General features: G+C 41.1%; 1 protein-coding gene across 1 annotated transcript; it reads right to left on the bottom strand.

Annotated features, from left to right (window-relative positions):
* Positions 1–11,675: 11,675 nt before the first annotated feature.
* GNAT2 (guanine nucleotide binding protein (G protein), alpha transducing activity polypeptide 2) lies at positions 11,676–22,237 on the bottom strand. The gene is made up of 8 exons (XM_006899328.1): positions 22,120–22,237; positions 19,907–19,949; positions 19,502–19,643; positions 18,532–18,689; positions 14,886–15,014; positions 14,529–14,658; positions 12,403–12,556; positions 11,676–11,954 (listed from the first exon to the last, which is right to left on the bottom strand). Exons 1-8 carry the CDS (start codon positions 22,235–22,237, stop codon positions 11,764–11,766), a joined length of 1,065 nt encoding a protein of 354 aa, XP_006899390.1. The 3' UTR covers positions 11,676–11,763.
* Between the last annotated feature and the right edge of the window lie 3,137 nt (positions 22,238–25,374).

Raw genomic sequence — 25,374 nt, 5'->3', positions numbered from 1 at the left:
ACTTTGAGCTAATGGAATAGTGGTGTTGACAATCTAAAATAACCCAAAAAAAGTTCTTTTTCTTTGGAATGCATTTTGTATTTTTGTTTTAATATGCATATCTAATAATAGGTCATTGTTTTCAGCTCTTCTTTCACAAAAAATGACCATTCTTTCAGTACAGTTTACATGTTTCTGAATTTTCATGAAGATTATATTCACTCCACCATCTCACATTTTTATCTAAATGAACATTCCTTGAGGACACATAAAGGCAGTTGAAATCAATGGTTCTTAAAATATGACTTAAGTAAAATAACTTGCACACATCTCAGAGACTGACTTTTGTCTTGGGGGGGGGCTTGTATGTTACAGTTTTAAAGAGGTAAGCCTAATCAGCTAGATTTGCAGATCAATAGTTTGTATTTTGGAATGAAAGTTCTCACAGGAGAACCGGAAGGTGGGGATGAAATAACAGATCTGTTGGTTAGCTTACAGGACACGGACTGATATTTATAGTTAAAGATGTTAAAAGCTGTCTTGCATCTTCTCTTTGGAAAATACTGGCTATTTGTGATCAACAATGATTCAGAATTTAGGTGACTGGGGCTTTGGACCATCTGAGAAATCAGCACATTCAAGGAAATGAAAGTTTAATGCAAAGATAGACCCAAACAAGAAAGACTGCAGCAATATCTTTTTTGTGGACATTGTCATCTTTTCTACCTGATTATAAACATGAGCATAATATTGCCACCCATTAGTTTCCACACAAAGAGGAATTAATCTGCTCCTTAACATCCATTTTTCCTAACCTTATAAAGTCAGCATTACCTTCTGGAATGAAAATACAAGAATCTTTACAAATAATTTGAGCAAGAAACTTGATAGGATGTTTTCATCTTGCTGAGTTTGAATTCTAAATCTCTTGTCAGTATTAGCATTTTCAGTGATGAATTGTTACTTTTCACAAGGGTGTTGCTTATCTCTGTAAGAATAGATTTTTGGGGTATTTAAAAAAGTAATTTTCTTGGCTTGTTTCATATTCATTTGTTCAGTACTTTTTGGGGGGTACTATTTGTTATGTTTTGGAGCATTTAAAAAAAATAACTACATACCTTCCTAATTCACTTATTTTGTGTTTTTATGTCCTGGCCCCTCCTCTGTAGTTTGTAACTGATTTTCTGTGGATATTGTCTAATGCTTTAGCCTGATTGGTAGCTTATCCATTTGGCATAAACAAAACATTTCTGGAGCTTCGGTTGGTGAGATTTCATGCTGTATTGCACAGTCCAGTTAGTCTCTTAAAGCAGTTAGCAGCCAGCCTTTCATTCTTTTCCTTTCAGGTGTTCAAGAAATCCATTTTCTACTCATTTGTGCAGCTCTCAAATAGCACTGATTTCCTTCAGTCTCAACTACTTGTGAAATTTTTGTAAATCACATGTAATACTAACTTTCAGAGTAGTTCTGTTTTCCAGTACTGTGAACAAATTAGAGTTTTGACCTAGGCCAACTGTTGCTTTTCATGTAATACAGGTTTATGGTCATCATATTTGCTTAAATAGCTCCCAGCAAGCTCAAGAAAAGCAGACTGCCTAGAAGGTGAACTTGAAAGGCAGTCTTACTATCAACTATCAGAAAGGAACAAAAGTGTAGGGAAGCACTGGAAAATTTTTGAGGTCTTTTTTTATCTCTTTCTTTACCACTGTCACACCACCACCACCTTTAAGAATTTGCATCTGTTGAGAAAGCATACTTCCGAACAAGTCAAGGTAGTGTGCTTGTTCTGTTTCCACGTCAGGATGTGCTGGTCTGATTCCACCCTTCTCAGGGCTAAGATACAGTAAAGAACATAACACAGCCCTGCAACCTCAACTGATTTAATAAAATAGATTCCTTGGCTAAACCTTACTAAATTAAGATGTCTGAGCTAAGTTATGGAAATCTATATTATATTAACAAATTCTTTGGGTAATTCTTATGCATTCATCCTGGGTCATTGGGTGGGGGCTAACTGATTATTACCTCATATTAGAGATCAAGACCAAAAGTCACTTGAGCAGACAGATAACCTCACAATAACTAGTTATTAATTCTTAGTGATTATTAATGTGCCAGTAAGTAGCAACACCTTTTGTATACAACTCAGGCACATTCCACCTAAAAATTTTTATGAAGACTATTCAAAGAAACTTGGTTTTGCTGTAAATTCTAGTATTTAATATTTATACAAAAGACAAAACAAGAAACTTGAGGTAGTGGAGGTAGTGGTTATGTGCCATTGAGTTGCCCGTGACTTAACAGCAAACCTGTGTACAATAGCTCTGAACCCTGGCCAAATGTACAGTTTGGTTATACTTTTATTTATTTCACTTAGTAGTGAAAATTGAAAGGTAATATAAGCCACATTAAAGATTTTTAAAATCTTATATGTGGAATAACATGTACAATTTATAGTTTGTGATCAAAACTTGCTAGCTCTAAACTATAGAATTAAGTTATTTTTAGATCGCTTGGGAGAGGGTATGAATACAAAGTGATTAAAAGATGAAATACGAAGTGTATGTCCCAGTGCTTATTGCTTCACTTCCTGAAATCCTGACAGGGACATTTCTCACAGTAAGAGAAATAATCAAATTAATAAACAAAATTGTACATAGGGTTGCTATACATCGCCAGCAACACAATGGCACATAATAACAGTAACATACTGTGACTTATTTGGAAGCAGGAGTGGCATCCACTTCCTAAGTAACATGCTTCCGGAAACACTCTGAACTTTGATAAATGTTGATAGTTATAGAGGGGCTTCAGGCCTTTTGTTCATAGGGTCGCTATGAGTCGTGCTCGACTTGAAGGCAATCAGTAGCAACAACATTAAGCATACTACTGAAACATAGCTCCACATGTGAGTGTTCCCTACATCTGTAAGAGTTTTGAAAGCTGAAATAGTAAATTCTGTACAAGCTGGTTTATCTAGTTCCTCTCAACTATTCCCCTTAAGTTTTCCACACATTTTTATTAGGTGATCTGTTGATCTGTAAGAGATCTCACTAGACACACAAACTCCCAAGTTAATTCTCCTTTCCAACTGTTAATCATTGCTTATATAAGAAAAGTTTTGAGACCTTGCAGAATCTGATGAAATTGGAATGGTTAGAGGGCTGAGGTGGTAGAGTTTTCTGTCTTAAACCAGCTACCAACGTGTGTGCAAGTGGTTTTAAGTTTTCTGTACCTCATTTGAGCAGTCACACCAGTTTGAAGACTAAAGTGTGCCTGATTCAGTCTTCAATCACTTAAGAGCTAGACAGTGAGTACAGATGAGAGACAAAGAATTGATGCCTTTGAATTGTGGTATTGGAGAAGTGAGTGCTCCTTGGAGGCAAGGATGGCGAAACTTCATCACACATAGTTTGGGCCTGTTGTTAGGAGAAGCTGTTCCTTAGAGAGGGATATCATATTAGGAAAGGTGGAGGGTCAGCCGAAGAGGAAGACCCTCAATGAAATGAGTTGACAGAGACCATAGCAGCGGGCTCAAGTGTGTCAGAGATCATGAGGACGGCACAAGATAGGACAGAGTTCAAGTCTGCTGTTCATAGGGTTGCTATGAATTGTTCTCAACAGCACCTAAAACATCTTCAGTTCCTTATCTGTTGTATAATGATGGGGTCTATTAATCCTAGCTGTGTTATTCTGTGGTTCAAATAGAGATAATATATTTGAAAATCCTTTGTAAATGTTCTTTGAGGTAATGAGAATTGGTACACTGCAGATAAACAGTCTCCTAAGGCAGCATTGACAAATGTATTAATTGTAACTGGCATTTTTTTAGCATAATGTGCCCTATATTCATTTTGACAACTGGAAATGCAAGTTCATCTTTAAATAGCTATACAATCAGTGGAGTATAGTAAACTCTTTGTTTTGCATTTAAATCCATTTATTTCATATCAGTGAATTAGGTCCCAGGAATAGATATGATACCAGTTGTCGTATTTCAATTGACAGATGTAGCTCTGGATATGTTCACCAGTCTTTGCCAGGGAATTTGACTGGCTGATAGGAAGCGATCCATATTTGTTCCTATTCCTAAAAAAGGTGATCCAGCAGAATGTGGAAAGTATCAAACAATAGCATTAATAATACATGCAAGCAAAATACTGCTGAAGGTCAAAGATGTCTAGAACAGTACATAGATAGGGAACTGCCAGCAGTTCAAGCTGCATTCCAAAGAGCTATAATATTGCCAGTGTCAGAGTAATCCTGGCTGAGATCAGAGAATACCAGAAGATTGTCTATTTATGCTTTATTGATCATGCAAAGGCATTTGACTATTGTAACAAGTTATGGTTAACATTGAGAAGAATGAGAACATTTAATTATGCTTATGTGGAACCTATACCTAGACCCAGAAGCTGTTGTGCAAACAGAGCAAGGGAACAGTACATGGTTTAAAATTAAGAGGTATCTTTCAGGGTTGTAGCCTTTCTCCATATCCTATCTGTATGATGAGCAAATTATTTGAGAAGCTGGACTGTATGAGGAAAAATGTAGCATTGGGATTAGAGGAAGAGTCATAAGTAATCTTTGGTATGCAGATGACACAACCTTGCTTGCTCAGGATGAGGAGGTCTTAAAACACTTGTTACAGAAAATCAAACACTGCAACCTTCAATATGGTTTACATCTCAATGTCAAGAAAACAAAAATTCTCACCACTGGACCAATAGTTGGCAACATAGATGGAGAAAATTTGAAACTGTGAATGACTTCATCTTGGGTCCACAATAAATAACAATTGGCACCAGTAGACAGGAGATCACTGGGCATAACACACTGGGAAAGTCTGCAGTCAGGGACTTCTGCAAATTACTGAGGAGCAGTGATGCTAGTCTAAGGACTAAGGTATGCCTGTCAAGACCATGGTCTTTTCAGTTACTTGATACACATCTTGAGAGCTGGACAGTGAATGAGAGAAGAATTAATGCCTTTGAGTTGTGTTGGAGGAGAGTACTGAATAGCCCATAGACTGCCAAAAGAAAAGATAGGTCTTGGAGAAAGTAAAGCCAGATTGCTCCTTGGAAGCAAGGATGGCAAAGCTTCATCTCACATAGTTTGGGCTTGTTGCTAGGAGAAATTATTCCTTGGAGGAGGACATCATACTTGAAAAGATGGAGGGATGGCGAAGGAGAGGAAGACCCTCAACCAGGTAGACTGACATAGTGACTGCAGCAGTGGGCTTTGAGTGTGTCAGGTTGTGAAGATGGCACAGGATAGGACAAGGTTCAGATCTGTCAATTGAAGGGTCACTATCAATTGTACTTAGTGGCGCCTGAATGCTATCAGAGCTTCCTTATCAACAGCAACCCTTCTTTTATCCACAGGAAAGTAATAGTACATTTCCAAATATTTCATTTTAATTAAAGGTCATCAGATATGAAATGGAGCCTAGCTCACATTTGGTTTGCTGTCATCAGTGTGTCATGCACACTGTTAGTGAATTGGTTTCAGCGCACAGCAACCTTTCTTAAGGCTTTCAAGGGTGTAAATTGCATAGAAGATTATCTCTCTTCTCCCCTAAGACGGGGTTCAGATCCACTGTTCATAGGGTCACTATGAGTCATACTTGACAGCACCTAACAACAGCAAGAACAGCTAGTGGATTTGAACCAACAGAGATACACAGCCTTTCCGTTAGCAGCTTAACACCCTGCAGGCTGGGCCACCAAAGCTCCCTCATGCTGTGCTAGGGAAGTCTGTACCATGTCTGCTCTCTTAAGTTATGACCAGTAATTTGTACCTTCAGCAAGCATATTAACGTTTTCTGTTCTGGAATCTTTCTGCTAACTTAACATTTTTTGAGAACAATTTGTGTTTAATTTGGAAGTCGTTTCTGTGATTTAGTGATGGCATAGTAACTAAGAATTTGGGGATATGAGAAAGTGGGGTGGAGAAGGAACTTTTTGGGCCTTTGGTAGGATGATGTCTATAGAAAGACCACCACTCAGAAGAAGAAAAAAAAAATACCACCACTCATTGTTGATTGAGAAGACCTGTTTTATAGTTGTGGTTCTGCTGCTTCCTAGCAGTATGGTATGATCTTGGTATCCACTTCTCTGGCTATTCCTGTATAAATTGCTAGTGATGGACTTTTAATATTTTTATGTTCCTTTGGTTTTAGCATTCCTTTGGTAAAATTGCAGTTCAGGAAAGTAGGTTGACTATTTGCTTCTGCTATACCTTGTTACAGGCTTTAATCACCTCAGAACTGGCCAGTGATTCCCACTCAGCAACCCTGCATAGCTCAGAGAAGAATACTGCTTCGTAGGGTCCCCAAGGCTGTACGTCTATGCACACCATCTGCCACAGAGTGGATAGTGGGTTTGGATTGCCAGTCTCTTGTTTAGCAGCTGAATGCTATAACCACATGCCACTAGGACTTCTCAGTGGCATATAGAGATATATAGAATTCATCAGTACAGTCAAAATTTAAGTGAAGCAAAGGAGAATGTTAAAAAACAGCAAAGTATATGATGTTATACTTGGACAGAGTGCAGCTGGGGTGTTCCTCATAGGCAAGGATGGTGAAACTTCATCTCATGCAATGTTGGGAAAAGACATTATGCTTGTTAAGGTGGAAGGGCACCAAAGGAGAGGAAACCCTTCAGCAAGATGTGTTAATAGGGTAACTGTAACACTGGGCTTCAATGTCTAGACAATGGTGAGGATAGCACAGGACCAATAGCACAGGGTGCAGAATTGCTGTTCATAGAGTCACTGTGGGTCATGGTGCACTGAACGGCACATAACAAATACTGTAGGAACTTCATAGTTGGGCTGATGCCAGAAATAACAACAATTTGAACCCACCAGACATTGCAAGAGTCTCCTCCCATCAAGATTTACAGCCTTGGAATCTAATGGAGGTTTGACATGAGTTGGAGTTGACTCAGTGACTGATGGGAAAGGATCCATATTTGTTCCCATTCCCAAGAAAAGTGATCCAACAGAATGTGGAAATTATCAAATAATATTATTAATATCACATGCAAGAAAAATATGGCTGAAGATAATCCTGAAATGACTAGGTGAGTTCATGGATAGAACTGCCAAAAGTTCAAGCAGGATTTAGAAGAGGCACCAGGGATATCATTGCTCATGTCAGATGGATCCTGGCTGAAAGTAGTATCAGAAGAATGTCTATTCATGTGTATCCTAACCAACTATGGCTAATGTTGAGAAGATTGAGAATCCCAGGACACTTAGTTGTATGTGAAACCTAGACTGGCATGTTGTGCAAACAGCAAGAGAACTGCATATGTGTGAGGGTTATGTCAGTCTGGAGACTAAGGTGTACCTGATTGAGGATATGGTCTTGTTATACATTGGAGAGCTCGACAATCAATGTGAATGACAGAAGAATTACTTATGCCTTTGAGTTGTGTTGAAGAGTAATGAATATCTCTTGGACTGCTAAAATAAGAGATGTCTTCGAGAAAGTGTTGCCTTTAGTAGAGGCTACTCCTTGCAGAGGATTGAGAGGCTTAGAAAGATGGAGGGTCAGCAAAAGAGAGAATGACCCTCAGCCAGATGGATTGACACATTGACTGTGGCCATGGGCTTGAATATGTCAGAAATTACAAGGATGGCATAGGATTAGGACAGCTTTCAGATCTGTAGTTGCTGTAAGTCGTACTTGAGGTTGCTCTGAGTCTTGATGCGACCTAACAGCAGTGGTAGTGGGTTTTTTTAAAAAAATTTATTTCATTTATTGTTGTGTGCTGTCGAATCGGTTCCACCTGGCACAGGAGGAGATTTCACCTCCTTCTCCAGCGGAGGATCTGGTGGATTTGAACCGCTTGCCTTCGAGATTGCAGTGCAGTGTCTTGCCACTAGGCCACCAGAGGTCCAGTAGTGGGGTGTTTTGTTTTTTTTTTATTTTGGTTTTTCATGCTGGTTTGTGAAAACTTCCATGCACCCAGAGTATCCATGAGGTGTAAAAAAAAAAAAGTACAGAAAAACAAATTCACTTTGTCTTAGCTATAAGTAAACGTAAAGGTTTGAAAATCATCTGTGTCTGACAAACAGTTTTACGAACAGTATTCTAAGTATGAAAGTGAACTTTTTCCCCTTTTTTTTTTTTAAACCTGTTCATGAATATTTGTTGCTTAGGGAGATCCTCAGTGTGGTCCAGAAGTTTCAGAAAGTGTTTTTATTCTGAGGGTACAAGAGAATGTGAATGCGTAACTAAGACCCCAAAGTTATTTCCTGTAACCTTGGCTTTTAGCTTGAAAATGTAAATGTGACCAAACTCTTATCTCAACCAAAAGAAAACCTCCGTAAATGACAGTTGGAGTTAAGGGGCCTTTGAAGTCTGGGTGGTGCAGATGTTTAGGTGCTCTACTACTAACCCCATAGGTTAGCGGTTCAAAGCCACCTAGTGGCATCTTGGGAGAAGGGCCTGGAAGTCTACTTTTGAAATATCACAGCCATTCGGAATCCTGTGGAGCACAGCTCGGCTTTGACATGGGGTTGCCAGGGATTGAAATGATTATCAGTGATTTGGCCTTTGTTGTTTTTAAAGCAGCTGTGGAACAGTAGCTGTAGGCTTTCTGCTTCCCCATTACTTTTCCAAGATAAACTTTTTGCAGTGTGTGAATTTGAAAAAACCCAGCCAGAAGTTGAATGTTTACCTGAGAAAAAAGCAAGGACTTTATATTATTCTGCTAATGACTTTAAATTGTTCCATCAGAATACCTTCCCCACTGGCTCTGCTTTGATGCTAGTACTTACTATAGGGGAGGCGTATGAACATCATGCGGAGCCTGTGTAAGCTTTTATAATTTGGTCTGTATCCCTATGTAGATTCAAAGACCAAAAGACACAGTCAGTGTGGTGTAATTTAAAGGGAAATGGAGCAATTTGAGGATAGAGTTGATGGCTGTTGAAGTCTGATTGGACAATGCCCATAAGAAGGGTCCTTTCATATTCTTTGGTGCTTCAGAGCACCAGAATACTGGTAGCATTGTGTCTGATGTCCTTTTTTTTTTTTTCTTTTTCTTTTTTCCTCTTTTCTTTTTGAGGTTGAGTAGTATAACCTTAACAGCAAAAAAGTAATACAAATAGTTTCTTTTGCAGCAGCTCATTGACATCTGGTAACACAATGAAGGTCAATCTTTTCTAATGCCTTTTAAGTTAAGTCTGTAATTCTCTACCGTTTTATGTATTTTGAAGTACTCTGAGAAGACGTGCATCAGTCTCCACCGACCCCCACAGAGATTCATGATTCCAAAAAGACTGAGCCTATGACGTGTAGCATTAAAATGGACAGGCTGGGCCAGGGGTGGCCATTCACAGTCATCTTTGCATACCTCTGCCAGCGAAAAAGTCTTAGCCAGAATTTTACTTTGAAACAAGGTTTTTTTAATCAGCTTAGAACTTTATTTCTCTGGTAATTCTCCCTTGTTGATTTATTTTCAGGGAATCAACTAAACTTCTTAATGTTTAATGGGAGCAAATATCTCCTTCCATGTATTGCAGCCTCACACGGCTCTCCAGGATCAATATTCCTAGTAGCAGCCCCAGTGTAAATAAGTGCTTCTGGCAAGGAGCAAGCTTTCGATTTTAAACGACACTCTCTTTTATATACTTTATCATGGATGCCAACAGCTTTCCTCCCTAGTAGTTGTAAATGCTAAATCTTAACTTACCACTTCCTGTCAAGATGCTTCCTTCTCCTACAGAAGAGTCCAAAGGAGTAATTCACTTGTTGACCTGATTGCGGAGATGTTGCAGGCTTTCTGTCAGCATCACATAGACCCAACTGTAAAGATTTTCAGTGCCTAAACCAACATCAGCTGCCTAGAACATAAACAGCAGTTGGGATGAGGATTTGGGGGCTGCTGTTTCTTGTTAGGTGCCATCAAATGTAACTCATAATGACCCTATGAACAACAGATCTGAATCCTGTCCTTGGCCACTTCACAATCTCTGACATAGTTGAGCCCACTGTTGGAGTCACCGTGTCAATCCATCATGATGGAGTCTTCCTCTTTCTGACTCTCCACCTTTCCAAGCAGGTATTCCTTTCCAAGGAACAGCCTCTCCTAGCAACGTGTCCAAAGTATAACCTGAAGCTTTGCCATCCTTGCCTCTAATGAGTTCTATGGCTGCACGTTTTCAAGACTTTTTGACAGTCCATGGGATTGATACTCAGTAACTTGTTCTTAATTCCATGCTAGAGAATTGACAGTGATAAAATTATTATGCTGAGTGATATATCTCAGTCACAAAAGGACAAATACTGCACAGTGCCACTGTTGTAAAACAGGACTGACGGGTTGGGGGAAGGGGAGATTGAGAAAGATGGGATAAATTATGTATACTGCATTGAAACAGATGAGAGAATTGTTTAAAAGGTATATATGATTAGGTATTCTTGTCATGACATGAGTCCGGAATGAGGGCTGCATAGTGGAGTGGATTTGTGGGAAGGGATTGTACAACAATGAGAGAATTTTGCTTTTCAGAGAGAAGAATGAACTAGAGGGGAGGGGTGGGCAGGGAGAAAAGTGCAACAATGAATGAATGGAAATCGAAAATCTGTAAATTTTCATGAAAATGAACAATGAAAAAAATTTCAAATATTGATGTCTTCTAGATGTACTCAGAAAGTCTTACATGACTGAGAAACCATTTTCAGAGAAATAAAGGAAACTCGGCCTCTTTCACAGTTCGGGACAAAGAGGTCTGTGTCCCATAGACACTAACACACTCATCCAGTGATCCAGATCTCTGAGTGGTCTGATGGTAAAAAGAGGTGGTAGAATGAATTATCAATATTTGGGTTCAGTGTTTTTTTTTGTTGTTGTTTGCAGAAAATAAAGGTTTACTGTTTTCTTTGGGATATGTTCTTGAAATAGTTTATTCTACAAACCAAGTGTTGGTTTTTACACATGGCAACATTTATAAAGCAATTTTTTTAAGTTTCTTTTTAATTTTTTAAAATTGTGATTTGGTGTGTTTACAAAACAAGCTTGGTTTCCATTCAACAATTCATAAATATTTTGACTCATGACACTGACTGAAATCCCCACAATGTAACAGCACTTCTCCCAGTCCCCTCCTGTGTTTACTGTTTCCAGTTGTCCTTTCCGATCCCTTCCTGCACCCTGAGCTTTATCCCTCAGCAGATAGTACTCTTTAGATCATGTATGGTTTATTTTTCTAAAGACTGAGTACCTCACTGGTCTTAACGTACTGTTCTCCTTTGAAGCCTTTCAGTTGCTTAGCTGAAAGCTGAGCTGTAGGGCGGAGTTCACTTCCAGGCTTGAAGAGTGAGTAAGGGCCATAGTCTTGGGGAGGAGAAGGAAGGTACTCAGGCTTTCGCCCTAACTGTAACCACAGCACAGCAGCTTTTGTGTGCTTTCCCTTCAGTTACATTGGAGATCTTCAGGAAAATCCTGTGATGTAGGTAAGGAAATGATCTTCATTCTATAGATGAGGGAGACTTGATGCTTAGAAGAATGAAGTGTTGACATTTCTGCAGTAAGTTGCAGTGCTAGTACTGGAACATATGTCTTCTGACTCCTGGCCCGATGTTTTCTAAACTGCACTAGCTTTCCCACTTTGAAAATGAATCACAATGGCAGTTGTGCATATTCTATCTCCAAAGGAGGACACATTACTTCTTTGTGTCATGGTATACTGACCTCTAATTTTTTGCTTGATATTACCAAAGTGTTAAGCCTGCTTATAGAATGTATACCTGGGGAATGGTGAGGATTAGAAGAGCCCACAGTCCTTTAGATTTTCTTTAATGATGATATCTGTAACTGCATCAAACACAAACTTGACATTCTGCGTGTCTGTAGCACAGGTCATGTGACTGTAGATTTCTTTGACATCTTTTCGCATATTGAGGTCAAGGAACTGGTTCTTGATGTAACTCCCTGCATCCTCAAAAGAGTTGTTCCCTAGTTTTCCAGAAAAATAGTGAAAAAGGTGGGATAAATGAACACTGAGTTGATCACTATGTACAGGAGACTGATCTGATCCTCAGAATATAGTATTACGACAACTGCAGTTGGGGATCTATTTTCTGAGAGGAACAGGGTCTCCTTGTTTTCCCCTCCAGTGTTTCTCACCTGAGCTGATCAAAGAAACTGAGGGGTGGGGTCTTGCTATGTCTCTGCCCTTGGTTTCATACTATTTGAACAGTCTATAGTTGTAACACTATTCCGAGGATCAAATCGGTCTACAACAAACAGTTGATCTGTTCTAGAGACATCTGAATTTAAGTCCTGTAACGTAATGCCAAGATTTCTCACTTAAGGAAGCTTTGTTCATGTGTTCTTGCCTTACAGAATGAGGCCAGTCACTACCAATAAAGTATCACCATCATCTCTGGCTCTAGACACTTACCGTCATAGTCTGGAAAACAAATGCTGAGGTGCACTTTCTTGATTTTTTCCTCAAAGAGATCCTTCTTGTTGAGAAAGAGAACAATGGAAGTAGCCGCAAAGAACTTGTGGTTGCATATGCTGTTGAAGAGGTGCAAAGACTCATGCATCCGATTCTAGTAAGAGGAAACACCATCAGAAGCATCTGGGCTTAGGACTTCCTTGTCTACTTCTCATTCTTGTTGTGTTTGGAGAGCTCAATGCTCCAGATAGAAAAGGAAAGACAGAACATCTGGAATGGAGCCCCCAAGTGGCGGTGTTAAGTGCTCAATCCCTAACTAAAGGAGCAGCCGTTTGAACTACCAGCCACTGCATAGGAGAAATGTGTGGGATCTCTGTCCATAAAGATTACAGCCTTTTGTGGAGCAGTTCAGCTCTCTACAACAGAATCGTTAGGAGTTGAAATCCATTAGGTTTATAGTTTCCATTTGGTTCACGTTTGAAGTAGAACCAGTCCTCTTCATATTAGTGAAAGTTCTGTGACTTGGAGAAAATTATTGAGCTTTCTGAAGTTTCCCCATCTCAAGGATTAATAACGACTGAGAGTGACTGACATACGAGAAAAGAAAATGCAAACTAGTTGCCGTCAAGTCACTGTCTTCGCTGGCTCTAGGACACAGTGCAGATACCCCAGAAGGTTTCTAAGGCTATAATCTTTACAGAAACAGAATAGCATATCCTTCTCTGGCTGAGTAGCTGGTGGGTGTGAGCTGCTAGCCTTCAGTTAGCAGAGTGCTTAACCACTGCACCACCAGAGTTCTTTGGCATGCACGTGTGTGTACATAGTGTTAGGCATCTATTCAAAGCGAGGACACAGCTTAAGGACCGACATCTCAGGGCTGTTGAAGGGTTGAATCTGGGCTCTGGTTAGTATGTGCTTATTTACACATCCAGAATGATTTTGATGGGGCCTATAGTGTCCCAAGTCTTCATTTTGACATAAACATGGTAGGGACACGTTCTTGACACCACATAGAGCTAATGCATTTCCCAGTGCCATGCTACAAGCCTTTCTGCCTTTCATCTAAGAAAGAAAACAAATTTATACTGGCTCATTGTAAATGCTCCTTTAAGACTTTGTAAACTTTAGGAGTAAAAAGAGCAAAGATCAAGGCCAGTGACTAACCTTGTAAGACATTTTGGTCAGAAGGAATATTCAGAGTGCTTTAATGTGAACTTGAAAAAGGAGCAGAAGATGAGGGTGGAAGCTTGGTCTTTCATTAATAAACTGTAGGCTTCCAATTAAGACCATGAAATAGGGTTTTCCATGCCTTTGACATTGTATCTCAAGCTCAAAAAGCAACTGGCTGGGTTCTGACACTTGTCCTGTAGAGCTTCAGCCTTAAAGAACTCTACAGACTTGAGAACCGCACTCCAATCCCAAAGGCATGCAGTTTGTATCCACTGGCTGCTCCACAGAAGGACGGCCAGTCGGTACGATTTAATGCTCTGAAAGCCTGCTGGATGGTCAGCTATGAGTCAGTTCTGACTCCACAGCACACACAACCCAAAAAAGAAACATTTACAGATTTGAGAACCACCCTCAGGCAGCCTTTAGCTGCCAACTGAATTGCCAGGTGAGGAACCCAGTAAGCCAGTCTCTTCCTGACTATTATTGGCTGACATGCGTACATTTTTAGGTTTCTAAAGGTAGCAGTTCAACCATAGTAAATTTTTTCCTCTTCTCTACTATTTTAATTTCATACTCATTTCCACAGGCAGCCTGGAAGTGGAACTACTAAGCCCAAGTAGAACTCCTTTGTTTTGCACAGCTGATGACCTTTCTCCCTCCCTTCAGTATTTTACTTCTCTTACAGTTGAAGAGATAACCTAGTGATACGTAGATGTCTAAATCTGAGACCAAGCTCAATATCAAAACATCTCAAGTTCAACATAATAACCCAGAACCTGAGGAAGAAGAGATTTTTCTAGAATTGTTTGTACGAGACACTCTGCAGGAGCCCTGTTGGAGTGTCACTGCCAACTCACATCCACCAGGCAAGAACACTGGAGTAAAACGGCATAGAGAACACTCGACAGCCAGAACTTGTTCTGTGTGCCAGAACTGCTTGACGTAAAGTCACTCACCACCTCGTCATCTTCTACCAGCACCATGTCATAGGCACTGAGGGCTGCGCAGAAAATTATGCAGGTGACGCCTTCAAAACAATGGATCCACTTCTTTCTCTCCGACCTCTGCCCTCCCACATCAAACATCCTAAAGGAAGAAACCATCTTCATAGGCAAGCCCAATCGATAGCCCACAGCTCCTTGGTGTTTGCACTTAGGGAAGTATCTAGTCGGGCTCAGTTTCCATTGAGATGGAAAGAGGGAGTCATGGGAGAGTGATTCCAACTGGGCTTCAGCAGAAGCCAAAAAGCACAGTTGTGTCTATTTTGGGAATGCCACATGTGTATCAGGTGGCCCAGGGAACCGCACACCCACCTGAAGTTCAAGTCTTTGACGGAAAACTTGGTCTCAATGATGCCTGTGGTTTTCACTCTGGACCGTAGCACGTCTTGCTCATTAGGAAGGTAGTCAGGTGCTGTAATCCGGTCTAATTGGTTCAGATAGCTAGAAGAAAAGTGATTTGCATAGATGCCATGAACATTTCCACAGCCATGGCCCAGAGAGGTGATAGTCTGAATATCTCACAGCTAGTTTGGAGACAGAAATAGGACAGGGATCTCTATTACTAAGTTAGGGTTCAGTCTCTCATGTGTCCCTTATAAAAGGATGGGCTGAAGAGCAAACCTGTTTGAGGTAAGAATTTTCTCCCATTTAAGTCAGGTAACTTCCTTCGGGTTTGGCTGACTACAAGTTTGTCGAAGCCCTTGAATGAGATACAGTTTTATTGTTTGGTTTTCGGGGTCTTTTTTTAAGATACGTTTTAAAAGGATGCCGAAAGGTCCATCAAGAGCTGTGAGTAGATTAAAAGAGACATGAACGAATGACTTTGTTTGTGTCTTGAAGCAAACATGGAGGCAAGCACTTGAGACAGTGAAGGACATTTGCTATTACTAAAAAATTACTTGGTTTTTAGACATGGTTTCCCTTTGAAGATTTTGTTAGAGATAACTAAATCTCTAGAATGAAATATACTTGGTATTTGCCTCAAAATAATCCAATGGAAGAGGTAAAATGAAACATGGGTTGATAACTAGATTATTTAAATTTGACTTTTGTATGTATGACAACAATCTAGAACAAGGGTTGCACTGGAGGGAGGGGAGGAGAGAGAAATACAACAGTGGGGAAAAAGTCAATTTCTTATTAAAAACTTTAAAATATACCAAATTAATTTCTTTAGCCATTAGGCTATGATTTTAATCTGCTCATAGTTACTATAAACCTTGTAAAAGGATAAAACCTCATTTCTTAAATTATACTTTTGGATAGGTTTGAAGATTACCAAAAAAAATAATGTTGAAAATTTAAAAGGGCAGATGTGAAGTCAGCTGACTGAGAAGAAAAGGAAATTAGCACATCTGTCTGTGGTGTACCAGGCATTTTAATTTTAAATTCTCATAAACTTTCAAGTTTTATAACCCTGTTTTACAGATAGAAAAATTTAGACGATTTAAATAATTTGCCTAGGGTTTAGAGGCACTGTATATGGGAAAAAACCCAACAAACCCAACCTTTGTGGTCAAAACATACCTGACTTCAATTTCAGCCTCTACAACAGGTATCTGTATGACCTTGAGCAAGTTAATGAACTCCTTGGAGCCTCAGGTTTTCATTTATAACAAGATAAGATATACCAAGATGGTGTATGCAATGCACCAAGCAATGCCCAGGCCTTAGGGTGAGTGCTCAAGGTACAATAAATGATAATATTGTTACAACTTTAGGTGGCAGGAGGGGTTTGAACTCAAATCTCCAAAGCCCTGTGCACAGAGCCTTTTATGAGTGGTTCCTAGGTGCTGGTCAGTCAATTCTGACTCAACAACTCTGTTCAAGAAAATGAAACACTGCTGAGTTCAGCAGTTGAGTCAGTCCTTCTTAACTGTTTTTAATTATCTTTGTGGACTCACTACTAAAACTATGGATGAACCAAGCATGAAGTCCAGAGGACGTAAAACACTCCTGCTATCCTCTCTTCTAAGTATTCTAGCTCTATTTCCAAAATAGATTTGGCCATTCTTCTGATAGCCCATGGTATATTCAGAATTCTTTGCCAACACCATAATTCAAAGTCATCAATTTTTCTTCAGTCCTTCATTGTCTAGCCATGAGGTGATTGAAAATACCATGGATTGCACACCATAGTCCTTAAAATGACATTTTTGCTTTCTAAAGGCATTACAGAGATCCCTTGCCCAATGCAGTATGTCATTTCAGTGGATTGCTGCTTCCAAAGTGTGGATTGTGAATCTAAGTAAAATTAAATTCTTGACAATGTCAAAATTTTCTCCATTTATCATGATGCTCACTGGCCCAATTGTGAGGATTTGGGTTTGTTTGGGTTGGTTTTTTTAATCCATACTGACAGCTGCAGTCATTGATTTACACTAACTGCTTCAAGTCCTCTTCACTTTAAGCAAGCAAGGTTGTGTAATTTACATATTGCAGTTTGTTGGTAAATGTTCCTCCAATCCCAACGCTGCAGTTTCATATAGTTTGCCTTCTCAGATTATTTGCTCAGGCTGAATAAGGATAGTGAAAAAATTCAACCTTGATGCACACCTTTCCTGATTTTAAACCACACAGTATCCTTTTGTTCTGTTGGGACTTGCCTGCAGTTTACTGGATAATTAGCCCCACTCAGCTTTGTTCTGGGAGATGATTGGGTTTTTTCATCATCCTTGTCCACAGGTACAGTGTATTTGCTTTCCTGTGTATTCCATCTGGTGAGCTCTATGTATAGTCGCTGTATATATTGTTGAAAAACAGGCAATAAATAAATTGTTGGTCTTGGAAAATTCTACCATGTAGTTGCCATTGTTTCTGTCACAAAGGCCATAATCTTGCTCCTTGTTTCTAGCTTTTACATTTCAATCGCTACAGTTTGGATCAATACATTTTGATTGCATGTTTGGGCAATTTAATACTGCAGAAGTTGGTAAAAATATTGTGTTTTTTATTTAGCATTAGTTGTTGGTAGCATAGATTTGAATAATAGTCATGTTAACAGGTCTCTTCCTTGATAGGTGCTGTGAAGTCAGAACTGACTCATGGCTGACTCTCCAGTGGGTTTTCAGAAGCTGTAAATCTCATGCGAGGAGAGTCCTTGTCTTTCTCCCATGGAGCAGCTGGTGGCATCAATCTGCCTGCCTCTGGGTTGGCAGCACAACTCTTTACCACTAGGCCACCAGTGCTTAGGTGTAAGGTGTGTGGATATTATCCTTTCACTGGCAGTGTTATACTTCAGGGTAGTTCTTGAAATGTTCTTTTTGACACCATCTTCAAGTTTTTATACCTTCTATAGAAGACCATATGACTGACTATAACAGCTGATACTAGTCCATTTTAGTTCATTATTGCTTTTACCTCTATGAGGTAAGATTGGTGAACTCTAGGTCCCTTATCTTTTTTGGAATGAGCTTTGCGGATTGGTTCTTCCTCTGTTTGCACTGGAAGTTTGCATGCCTCTTGCCTTGACACCCTGTGGGTAGACAAGACTTTTGTTTCTGTTTAGTAACATAAACAGAACCTGAATTGTCAGCTAGAAAATTCCACCCTGAAGGGGGCATCATGAATCACATGCCACCCAGGACAGAATGTGGCAGAGCTGCAGGGGTATCTTGGTGTTGGTAGTTCTTAAAAGAGACTCAGTGTATGGCCTCATGAAAAGGACAGGAGCTGAGGGCTCCTAGACAGAGCACCTCTGTTTACGGTTCTGAATCATCAGTTTGTAAGTTACAGTCAGTCAGCCAGTGGAAGACAACACAGTGTTGGGAACTAGCAGGTGGTCCTATCTAAAGACATTGAGTTCAAACAGTGAAACACTGCTCATGGCTAACATAAGAAAAAAAGAGTTAATTCAGTAGATAGGTCTCCAGCTTTCAGTGTGTGAAATTACAGTGTGAGGTATTCTGTCTTCCCACAGTTATGTAAGCCTCTTCCCACCCGCCGTGGTCAGTCTTACTAAGAGGCGGAGTCATTAAGTTGGTACTCTGCAGCTCTTTCGAAGCAGGCTTGCACCCCGCCGTCCTTCCACAACTTCTTGATGACTTCTACCAGCTCCGGAGGCATGGTGCCTTCCTCAATGGAGTCTGCCAAGTTGTTGAGCTGTCTCCCGTCATCCTGTAAGGCAGAAATCTGGCTGAGAGCTATACACAGGTGATGACTGTCCAGGAGGCTTCTGGGAGTCCTCATGAATGGAACTCATTTTGCATTATTCCCATAGCCCAAGAAGGAGGCAGTCTCCAGTGAAGATATGATAGCATAGTGGATAATCTTTATGTGTTCCCCCAGATACAGAGAATAGCACTGTATTTAGCCCTGGGATACCCACAAAGTGCCCACATGCTCCCTTTCTGGTGTTTCTGTCTTCTAGCCAGAGTCCAATAGTGTACCTCCACAAAAGGCCCTCTGTGCAGAAAGACTGGAAGTTTAAAGACCAGCGTGATTATGAAATAGAGAAGACTGGAGACAGGAACTAATAATTTTTCTTCCCTCAATGATAAAAACCTAAAAGTCAATTCTGGAACTAGGGATTTAGTTTATAAAAGTTCCATAGCCAATGAACAGCTGGAAGGGAGTGGTAAAATAAGACAGAAAGACACAGGAGGTTGAGAAGAGCTTTTGAAAAGTACCCTAAAGGTACTGCTGTTATTGCCATCGAATCCGTTTCTGACTCATGACTCCATATGACAGAACCGTGCATCGTTTTCTCTGCTATAATCTTTACAGGAGCAGTTCTTTCTCTGATGGAGTCTGTAGGCAGGTTTGAACTACTAACCTGTCATCAGCCAAGTGCTTACCTGTGTCACCAGGGCCCCTTTATTATAATAAAGTTACACAAAGTGGCTTTTCTGACTCATTTCCCCCCTTAGCTTGATGACCTCTGGTCTCCTTTTCATCAGCCTTTCCTGCTTCCACCCTTAACCACATACTGCACGGCTGGAGTCAGCATAGTCAATGCCCAGGGTGGACATGGCCCGGATGATAGCCAGGATGGACTGCAGCACATTCCCATAGATGATGGACTTGAACTCCAGGCATTCTTCCTCGGTGTAGCCATCCTGGTGAATGATCCTGCAAAGGAGATAACCAGCCTCAGCAGGGCCAGGGTAACTAGTTCTAAGGGGCTGAGTGTCTGAGATTCAAAGGGTAATAATAAGAACCCCCTCTCTATTCCTATTGCCACCCAAATTAGAGGGATGGGAAGGCATGCAGGCAAGGAGTATTGGGAATCAGATCCTTTACATTTGGGTACCTTCAGGCTACCAAACTCGTCACCCTCGGGACCATACTGACTTCACCCTACCCCAGTTCTTGTGGGCTTTGTTCTTACTTACTTCATCTGTTTGACGATAGTACTCTTTCCTGACTCTCCAGCGCCTAGAGGGAAAAATGCATATGTTTCAAATTTCTATCAGCCCTCGCCAGCCTGCCAGTAGATGACCTCTGAGAAGCCTTGGATACTGCTTGGTTGGGAGCCTGGTCAGGGTAGAACGTAGGAATCACAGCTGCGTGCTAGCCTCGAGCCCAGACTTTCCACCTGGATTTAAAGCAGGGTTTCTTGACCTTAGCATTACTGACATTTTGGACTTGATAAAAATTTTTAAAGGGAATGGAATGGAATGGTTGTGAGTATTGTAAGATGTTTAGCAGTGTTCTTATGCAGAAGCTAGTAGCACCCACCTCCAGATATGACAAGCAAAAATGTCTTCAGATGTTGTTATATGTCCCCTGGGGATGAGAGTGGGAGCAAAATATGCTCCTGCTGAGATGTTGTGGTTACGTGCTGTCGAGTCACAGCAAACCTATGAACCTATGAATGGATCTGAACCCTATCCCATCCGGTGTCATTCTCACTATGTCTGATACACTTGAGGCCATTGTTACAATCACCATGTCAATCCTACTTGTTGAAGATCTTTCTTATGCTGAAACACCACTTTTCCAACCATTAGGTCTTTCTCCAAGGACTGGTCTCTCCTAACAACGTGCCCAAAATACATTAGACAAAGCTTTACCGTCCTTGCCTCCAAGGAGCAGCCTGGTTGCACTTTCTCCCAGACATAACTGTTTGTTCTTTTGGCAGTCCATGGGATATTCTGTTCTCTTCACCAATATCACAACTCAAAAGCATCTATTCTGTCATCTTTAGTCATTGTCCAACTTTCAGATGCATAGGAAAGAATGTAAATGACCATGACTCAAATAAGGTACACCTTAGTCTTTAAATTTACATCATTGCTCTTCAGCACTTTGGAGAAACCCTTCACATCAGATTTTCCCAATGCAGCATGTCTCTTGATTTCTTGACTTCTGGTACCAAACCAGTAAGGTAAATCCTGCTGAGATATATCAGGGAAGTTCTTTTGCTATATTTCTCCTTTGTGCCCATTTCTGACTGAGGAGAGTGGTCTTTTTGGTAGGGTTGGAGAAAGTGGAGTCATCTCAGTGAAATGGCTTCCTCATCATCTGGCTGGTTTCCTGTCTGAATTCATTCACTCTCCACTCCCCCATCTAAAGACCCGTGTACCCTTCCTCTGTCTCTCTTACAGACTATTCCACTCTGATGTCTCAACCTCCTCCCACTTAGCCTATGTTTGTTCCCTCTAACCTGCTTATCTGGGTCCTAGGAGAAAGCAGCTTAGGCTTAAGAAATCTTTCAGTGACATCTCAGTTTCCCCTTCACCTTTCCAGGCACTAAACTCTGGGGCTACCGTCAGAGGTAAGCTCCTTTTAGTGTGTCCTTAGAGGGTCGTGTGCCAGCCTGGAGCTGCAGATCTAGACCTCCAAGCCTCTACACAGCACCCATCTGCTCCAGCTAGCCTATCTCTGGAGTACTAATTTTTTCCTCCCAATCTGGGTATCCCAAGCTCTTCTTTGTCTTGGTTCTATTTACAACCACGATCACTTTCCCAGCCTGATAACTGAAGTACTTTTCTTTTCTTGGCACAGATCAGTGATCAGCTTAGGAGCTCATCAAGGTGATCAACCTCCCATCTGGCAGGATCTTTCGAGGTAGCTAGGAGGGTACTGCTGAGAAAGCCGTTATTCCTCCCCTCTCAGAGCCACCTGCTTCCAAAGCTTTTATTCTGCTAAAAGCAAAGAGAAAGAACCATATTCTCTGACTGTATGGTGGGACTTCTGAGTCCACTGGTGAAGGAAGGTCCTGCCCTCTTGTGACTGCTAGGTTCAGAGTTCTCTGCCTCTCTTGATGGAGTAAGCATCTGCAACCCAAGGTTCTCAGTATTTATCAAGCCCATGGGAATTGATAGGTTTGGTCATATTTGGAGATTGGACCTTGCACTACCCCTGGTTGAAGAAAGAGCAGAAAATTTCATAGTAGGGTTGGCATTCTGGATCACCTTGAGGTGGCTGTGCAGACTCCACATTGATCCGGCCTTAGAGCTCCCAGCCCGTTAACCTAACCCTGAGTAGGCATCGGGAACAGTGAACCCCCACCCCTCCTCGTCGCAGGGAGAGCTGGAACCCAGCTACCATCTGGGATGCGCAGGAAGGAATACAGGGCCTCTCATCTTTCCCCCTCACTCACCCAGCAAGAGCAGCTTGACGGTCTTGGCTTCTTTGTCAGCATCCTCTTGCAGCTTCTTTTCTAGCTCCTTGGACCTCTTGGCCAGTTCTTTGTCTTCAGCGCTGGCTCCACTCCCCATCCTTCTGCCGTTTCCTTAGCTGCTTTCTCTGGCTCTTAAACTTCACTTCTAGAGTTACCTATATGTGTGTTTAAAGACAAGGGGGGGTGGGGTGGGAAATAAGTTGAGATAAAGTATCAGCTCCTTAGCTCTCCACAACTTGTCTATGAGGGCCTAGGCGAAGGAACTCTGACTACTTTGCTTGAGACTCTAGCCCATCTGGAAACCTGCTTCTTAGCCCAGGGATTGTAGTCTTTATACCCAGCAGTGTGATGGGTCAAGCTAATTAAGAGCTCAGTACGACAAAGGTCAGATTCAAATATCTGTGTAACTAGGGAAATTATCTGCTTGGTTTTGACACACAGGGCTAGGATGGGGGGCTGCTAGGCCTCTCTGCAATAAACTAATGACTGCCCCCATCCTTTTGAGGGGCTCATTCCTAAAAATTTCCTTGGATTTACTTCAGTTTTTAAGCTGAAAATTAAGGCCACAAACATAGGACGTGCTCCCCTGGATTAGCTCTCCAGCTCATAGATCTTGGTTTAAGTGCTTCCTCCCTTACAACAAGATAGTCTTGGAAAAGAATTTTTGTTTCAGGTGGCATCAGGGAGCTCTGGTGGACACACACACACACACACACTTTCACTCACCTCTTCCACCCCGCCCCCAGCCCAAATGTTTCTCCCAGACTCTGAATTCCTCGCGCTGGATAACAGGTGTTCTATCTGACTGATCATTCAATCTTTTACACTTTACGGCTTATTAAACCAAACCCACGACTGCTGAGTTGGTTTCAGCTCATGGCAAGCCTCCATCAGGTTTCCAAGGACATAAATCTTAATCAGAGGAGCCTGCCCATCTTTCTCCCGAGGAGTGGCAGGTGGATTAGAATCCCTAACCGTTAGGTTCACTGTCTCGCGTGTAATACACTAACTATGCCACCATGACTCCTTGTAGTTTATTAGGATTAGGGTTATTAGGGGTCCTCAGTGAAAGGTTTGTTATTGTGGTTTGATGTACCATTAAGTTGGAACTGACTCATAGCTGACCCTCCTGTGGGTTTTCAGAGGCAGTAAATCTCATGGGAGGAAGTTGTCCATCTTTCTCCAGTGAAGCAGCTGGTGGATTTGAACTGAGTGCCTTTAGGTTGACAGCGCAACTCCTTGGAGCTCTGGTAAGAAGCTGCGCTCCTAACCCAAAGACATGCAGTTTGAATTCACCAGCTGTTCAGTGGGTGAAAGATGGACAGTCCCCTCCCATGTGATTTACAGGCCCTGAAAACCTGCTGGTGGATCAGCTATGATTTGGTTATCCCTCGATTATACGTAACAACAACAACAACAACAAATGAAGGTTTCGTGAATGAAAAAAATAGGGCTTGTTGTAGATAATGGGACTGCATCATAAACCCACTTGCTCACTAAAACCCAACTTTACATGGTAATTGAACTTTGCTGGTGTCTGTGCCAACTCACAAAACAAGCTCTGCTTCCTCGGGAAATTGGAATCCAGGCTTTGGCTCCTCTGAGGTCCCTCTGGCACTCCTCTCAGCTGCTCATTCCTAGGGAGGAATGAGAACGCAGTCTAGCGTCTGCCTCACAGATAAGGAGGACGCCATTGCTCCTATTTCTCTATGCCAATTATTTCAGTCTACTTAAATGAGTGGCGTTTTTCTTAGGTAGAAATACTTTGGAACTTTGCTACTCAAAATGTGGTCCAAGTACCAGCAACTTTAGATCATCTGGAAGCTCGGCAGAAAGGCAGAAGCTCAGGTCTTAGCCCAGATCTTCTGATTTGGAATCAGGTCCCGCGTAATTCATAATGACACTAAAGGTTAGAATGTATTTCTCTAGGGAACTGTTTTTCCGCATCCCCAAATGTGCCTAGTAATAAAAATCATCTGAAATGCTTTTGCATTTTATCTAATTTTATACCATTGATTAAAATATGTATCTTATTTTAAAAAACTTCTTAGGGCAAAGATGGGCAGTCACGTCCAAGCACATATATAGGTATATGTTTATGTTTATATATACATACATTATATACACATACATACATATATACATACACACATATATACACACATGTATATATATACACACATACATGTATATATGTATATATAAAATTTTAAAAAGTATGTTTTATAACCTTTAAATCCTGGTAACAATACTAATTCCAGAGCCTGAGAAACTGTATTTTTAACTAATATGGATGATTATCATCATTTGGCAAGTATGAAACACGATTTAAAACAGTGGTCCTCAACTTTTGATGGACGCTGGAATTTTTCTGAGGAGACTTGTTTTTAAATACTGAGTTAATTAATCTGGAGAGCAGTCCAGGCCTAGGGATTATTTTTTAATTTCTCCAGGTAATTCTAATGTGCAACCAAGGTAGAGAAAATCTAGACAGAAGGATTCCATTTACTCTTCCCTTTTAGGGCTGGTTTTGTTAGCAGTGGCCATTTGGACTAAGTGAAAGGCAGAACTCCTACTATCAGCTACCAGGAGCCATCACTTATCAAATCATCTTTCTCCTCTCAGCCTCATGTCTGGGTGTCTAGCCAGGAAACCCCAGGCCTGCAGCCTAGACTATTGGAGAATTGGACAGAACAGAGGTGCCTTCCATGGTGATCAAATGCTCCCAGTCAGGAACTGGCAAGTGCTTACTGACTTAAGGAAAAACAGGAGTCTGTCTGAAATGGTGACTGTCTTAGAATCTTGGCTATCAGGTTTCAGTAATTATACCTCAGCACCAGCCCTGGCTCACATACCCACATTATTGGTAACTTACACCTAAGCCAGAACTATGCACAAGACTGCAGTGTTCAGAGCAAGGGGCCTCCAGAAACCATGCTAGACCATTTATATGGATCATACCAGCTAATTATCACAACTCCAAGGTAAGGGATGTTGCTGTTATGTGCCATTGATTCAGAACCAACTCATAGCTGACCCTTCAGTGGGTTTTCAAAAGCTAAGCGCTGAACTGAGGAGGACCTCATGCACTTACTGCAGAGTGTCAAGGACTGCAGCCTTCAATATGGACTGAGGCTCAATGTCCAGAAGACAAAAATTCTCACCACTGGACCAATCGGTAGCATCAGGATGGATGGTGAAGAAATTGAGATTGTTCACAGCTTCAGTTTGCTC

This window comes from Elephantulus edwardii, unplaced genomic scaffold (genome assembly GCF_000299155.1).
Source record: "Elephantulus edwardii isolate Elephantulus edwardi_28Jun2011 unplaced genomic scaffold, EleEdw1.0 scaffold00252, whole genome shotgun sequence".
Taxonomy (NCBI): domain Eukaryota; kingdom Metazoa; phylum Chordata; class Mammalia; order Macroscelidea; family Macroscelididae; genus Elephantulus; species Elephantulus edwardii.
The sequence above is the reverse complement of the archived record's forward strand: the minus strand, read 5'-3'. Positions and strand labels throughout refer to the sequence as shown.